Source organism: Coregonus lavaretus, assembly GCF_964263955.1.
Source record: "Coregonus lavaretus genome assembly, chromosome: 2".
NCBI classification, from domain to species: Eukaryota; Metazoa; Chordata; class Actinopteri; order Salmoniformes; family Salmonidae; genus Coregonus; species Coregonus lavaretus.
The window spans coordinates 37,256,585-37,261,329 of NC_139989.1; the positions used below are offsets into that span (position 1 = coordinate 37,256,585).

A 4,745-nucleotide genomic window follows, 5' to 3' on the forward strand; every position below is an offset into this window, starting at 1 on the left:
GTAAAGCCACAAGATTCAGCGATAGATAAACCTTAGAGAGAGAAGACAGAGAAAATATTGTTTCAGTAGGACAAAGTGACAATTCTTTGGCTGAGAGGGATCATGCTGGACGAATCGTAAAATATAGTTTATTTACACATAACATTTAGAGAGGGTTTGTTTAAACAACCTCTACTGCAGATGATAACTTGGCCTGTATGGGGATGGGGACCAGTCATGCGTGGCCACAGGTTAGACAGGTTTCTGTACAAGCAGAAACCTGCAGCAGTCCACAAAGAAACTAATCACATGAAACCGTGAATGGGAAATGGGTACAATCAGTGTACACATAATTATACAAGTGTTATGAAAATTCTATACAATCCCTATAATCAAAGAGATTGAAGAATAATTATCTTGCGGTGACAAACATCATTTTGTATTTTTTTTAAATAAATGATACCGATTGAATGGTTTCCTAAAGTATTACTGTAGCTTGCTCAAAAGCAGGGCATAATGGAAACCATTCAAGAGGGTAAGATAGATATAGGATGGCATGTACCGGTAAATAAGATATTTACATGCCTGCATCAAAAGCAATCACATGCTACCGGGAGTCAGGCTTTTTCTCAAATCATGCATCATTAATTTTTATTAAAGATGCATGTCATCCCCTTAAGCAGAGGTTCAGCAGCTAATGATGAGAGCAGGCCTTAACACAAAATACCAGGCAAGTATCATCTTGTCTTACATTTTTAGGTGTAAGGTCTTGGTCTAATGCTTCACATCTAGTTTTGGCTTTGATCCTCCCACGCTAATGGTTTCAGATGCACTTAAGAATGTTAGCACTGCAATATCATTAGCTTATAACCACAAATGCAATGGTAGTATTTTAAAGATGGTGAAAAGTACTTTTGAGGGAAGACCTTATTTGCACCAGGCCTAAGTCAAGGCTTGAGCTGTGGTATGTTTTCCTATTCAAACAGACACAGGTTACAAACAACAAATGGATTATCAAAAACTAATAAATGGCATTAATAAGAACCAATAGTGTGGCTTCATTTCATGCCAATTCTTAAATACCTTATAGATTGATTATTAAGTGAGCGTAACAACTCATGCTATCTTAGACTAGATCAGCTTTTGATTAATCAGTTTATCAGGGAAAAACACCACCTTAGCCTACTCATTCATTGAAATCCATGCACTTGTGTTATCATTATTGATTCAAGATTCTACAAGGCTTAAGTGTGATTCTGCAGGCAATGAAGGTTGTGTGTTGTTGACCAAATAACTGGTTTACTTTGTAATCCATGTGTGTACAATGCAGACAAAGCTGCTGCCAGAACATTTTGAGAATCCAGGGCACCACATTCCTTCATGAAAGGCTGAGTATGAAATAGTTGTTAAGGGTTTGCATGGAGATGGCCTTGACTCAATGAGCTATCTTTAGCCAATTCACACACACTTGTCTCCATTAGTGTCCTACTGACACAGCTAGGACCCAAGGTAAGACGTATGCAGTGTGTAATCAGGGGGGAAAGTTACTCTTTAACCAAGGAGCAATCTCCACTACACTATTTATTCTATGTTCTAAAATGTTTTTTTAAATACAATTATATTAAAGATGAACTTTCAATAATTTAGTGTGTTTTAATCCTGACACATTAAGCATGTGCTCTCAGACTGATACTCTTTAGCGAGCAGAAATAAATGATGATTGATAAGAAATGACATCTCAGTACTCGCTGCCCTTTGCCACACCCACAAGCAATTGACAGATTGAGCATGTTTGCTTTTTATGACTTAAATAGAAGACTTAGGGGAGGTGTTTCCTCCCACGCCTTTCATTATCTTTTCCCTCCTACCGCTACCCCCCTCCCGGGAAGTTGTATAAAACAACCAGCCCTTCTCCTCCACTCTTCACTAACTCCTCTCCAGCCAGAGCAGTAAGACAGCAGACTCAATCAACATGTCCTTCTCCAGCAGCAGCTTCATATCCTCTGGTGGTTCCATGAGGGGAGCATCTATCGGCTCCTCTCGCCTCTCAATGTCTGGAGGTGGCAGCATGGGAGGTGGCAGCCGCATCAGTGGCATGAGGGCCGGCAGTGTGTATGGGGGTGCAGGTGGCTCTGGGGTGCGCATCTCCAGTTCCAGTGCCTCCAGGTCCTTCTCTGCTGGCGGTGGTGGTGGTTTTGGCATGGGTGGTGGTGGAGGTGGCTTCAACCTGTCTGATGGCCTGGACCTGCACGTGTCTGCCAACGAGAAGGCCACCATGCAGAACCTGAACGACCGTCTGGCCACCTACCTGGACAAGGTCCGCTCCCTGGAGAAGGCCAATGCTGATCTGGAGCACAAGATCCGCATGTTCCTGGAGGCCAAGACCTCCCCCACTGCTCGTGACTACAGTGCCTTCCATCTCTCCATCACCGAACTCCAAGGCAAGGTATGTCCGTCAACTCATTTACAACTACAGCACACCATTATGACTACTTTTACAACTTGTTTAAGGCTGGGTTTTATTTTACATTTTATGGCCACTGATAGCGGTTACCTTACTATTGTGGAAGAGGAAGGGGAGTGCCAGTTACTCCCAGGCACAAGATAAACACCACTACTTAGTAAGCCTTCACCAGTAACCCGATAATGTCTAGGACAATATCATAAATCTAGTTCATGCCATTACCGGATTGATGTTCTTAAATGTAGCTTTATTTTCTTTCATTCCATTGTGCACTGTGAATGCAGTGTATGTATCCCCAGGGTCATTGATCTCTGGTCCATTGTCAGACACACTAACACACCCAAAACTGCCTCAAAATCAGATAAAGTTTATAGCTCCAATCATCCATTCACTCCAGATAAAACTGTTTAACTCCAAAACGTAATTTTCTCTTTCAGATCCAGGATGCCACACGCATCAACGGTGGAATCTACCTCAGCATTGACAATGCCAAGCTGGCAGCAGATGACTTCAGGGTCAAGTGGGTGACATCATGAATGATCACAATAAAGATGCATAAATCCATACAGTCTTCAATAGATACAGTATATATCTTTAGTCCAGTAAACAGATGTGGTATTCTCCAAACAAAGCTGTTTTGATTTTGCTTAGGTATGAGAACGAGCTGTCCATGAGGCAGTCTGTCGAGGCCGACATCAGTGGTCTGAGGAGGGTGCTGGACGAGCTGACCGTAGCCAGATCTGACCTGGAGATGCAGATTGAGGGGCTGAGAGAGGAGTTGATTTTCCTCAAGAAGAACCATGAGGAGGTAAGTCTGAGTGACTATAGATTTAGTCATACAAAAGTAAGTGCTCATCTTCATGACTATTAGTCATCAGTTGATTGGTGAAGAAAATCGGCAATGCCATGCATAATGAGTAATGCATGACTGAGGTTGACCCAGACTATCCATGATTCCTTTAGGAGCTGTTGTCCATGCGTGCCCAGATGAGCGGCCAGGTCCATGTGGAGGTTGATGCTGCACCACAGGAAGACCTCAGCAAGGTCATGGCTGAGATTCGTGAACACTACGAGGCTGTCGCTGCCAAGAACAACAGAGATCTGGAGGGCTGGTTCTTGTCCAAGGTAAGAAATTGCAAGGTGGTGACTACAAGTGTTTCCCATTATAAAAATGATTACATAATGTAGGTCCACAGTATCTAAAATGTCCCATCAATTAAATTGTTCATATAAAAACATTATTTTGGATGGTGTTGTCCACAGACTGAGGCGCTGAACAAGGAGGTCGCAATTAGCACAGAAGTTATCCAAACGTCCAGATCTGAAATCTCAGAAGTCAAACGTACGCTGCAGAGTCTTGAAATCGAACTGCAATCACAAATGAGCATGGTAAGACTGTTCAGAAATTATTTTGTTTACATTTCTTGCTCAACTGCTTCCTGATGTTATGTTTTGCTCTTAATTTCTCCCCAACAGAAATCATCCATGGAAAATACCCTTGCAGAGACACAGAACCGTTACTCCATGCAGCTGTCAGGTTATCAGATGCAGGTGACCAGCTTGGAGGAACAGTTGGTAAATCTCAGGGCTGACCTGGAACGCCAAGGACACGAATACCGGATGCTGCTGGACATCAAGACCAGGCTGGAGATGGAGATCGCCGAGTACAGGAGACTGCTGGACGGAGAGGCTAGCAGGTGAGCTTTGAGTCTCATGCCTCATGTGTTTCAAATGGCATACACATACAGTCAGAAACTGTCCTCAGAATGATGGAACCTAACAACATTGTTTGTTTGCCCTTCAGCATGTCATCCTCATCCTCGTCCACAACCACAACAACACGCAAGGTGGTGACTATTGTGGAGGAAGTGGTGGACGGCAAGGTGGTCAGCTCCACCAGCTCCTCCACCGGGGCAGTGGTTGAGTCCCTATGAGAAACATCTTGAACCAGAAACTTCACACCCATCTCTCTGATGCCTGTTGTCAACCTTTCTCAAAGAGATTAAGAAATAAACGTGTTCCAAAGTGTTGAAACTGACTTCTCATGTCTTGGCATTTTCTATTCAATCACATCCACTTAATACACAGTTTCCCGAGCATTACCTGTTCATCTAAACTCTGGTTGCCTTTCCTTTTGATTTTATGTTTAACACTGACATTTCAGTAGTCTATATGACAAAATACACTTTCACTTGCAAAATAAGATAAACGTGAAATTTTTTGGAACAAATATTGGAGACTCAGCAAGATGATGGTGCATCCACGAAGTAAATACATAGTGGGTCAATTTACACAACAACTA

General features: G+C 42.8%; 1 protein-coding gene across 1 annotated transcript; it reads left to right on the forward strand.

The window, feature by feature from the left end:
• Nucleotides 1–1,910: 1,910 nt before the first annotated feature.
• Nucleotides 1,911–4,480, forward strand: LOC311144419 (keratin, type I cytoskeletal 50 kDa-like). The gene is made up of 7 exons (XM_084180427.1): nt 1,911–2,425; nt 2,881–2,963; nt 3,095–3,251; nt 3,407–3,568; nt 3,707–3,832; nt 3,920–4,140; nt 4,248–4,480. The coding sequence occupies exons 1-7, from the start codon at nt 1,952–1,954 to the stop codon at nt 4,375–4,377; spliced, it is 1,353 nt and encodes a 450-aa protein (XP_084036553.1). The 5' UTR covers nt 1,911–1,951; the 3' UTR covers nt 4,378–4,480.
• The last annotated feature ends 265 nt before the right edge of the window (nt 4,481–4,745 follow it).

Bases quoted from the DNA above. Each gene is read 5' to 3' on its own strand.
- LOC311144419 (XM_084180427.1), top strand. From the start codon at position 1,952: ATGTCCTTCTCCAGCAGCAGCTTCATATCCTCTGGTGGTTCCATGAGG. The intron at 3,569-3,706 runs GTAAGAAATTGC...TGTTGTCCACAG, and splicing joins AGGGCTGGTTCTTGTCCAAG to ACTGAGGCGCTGAACAAGGA. The intron at 4,141-4,247 runs GTGAGCTTTGAG...TTTGCCCTTCAG, and splicing joins CTGGACGGAGAGGCTAGCAG to CATGTCATCCTCATCCTCGT.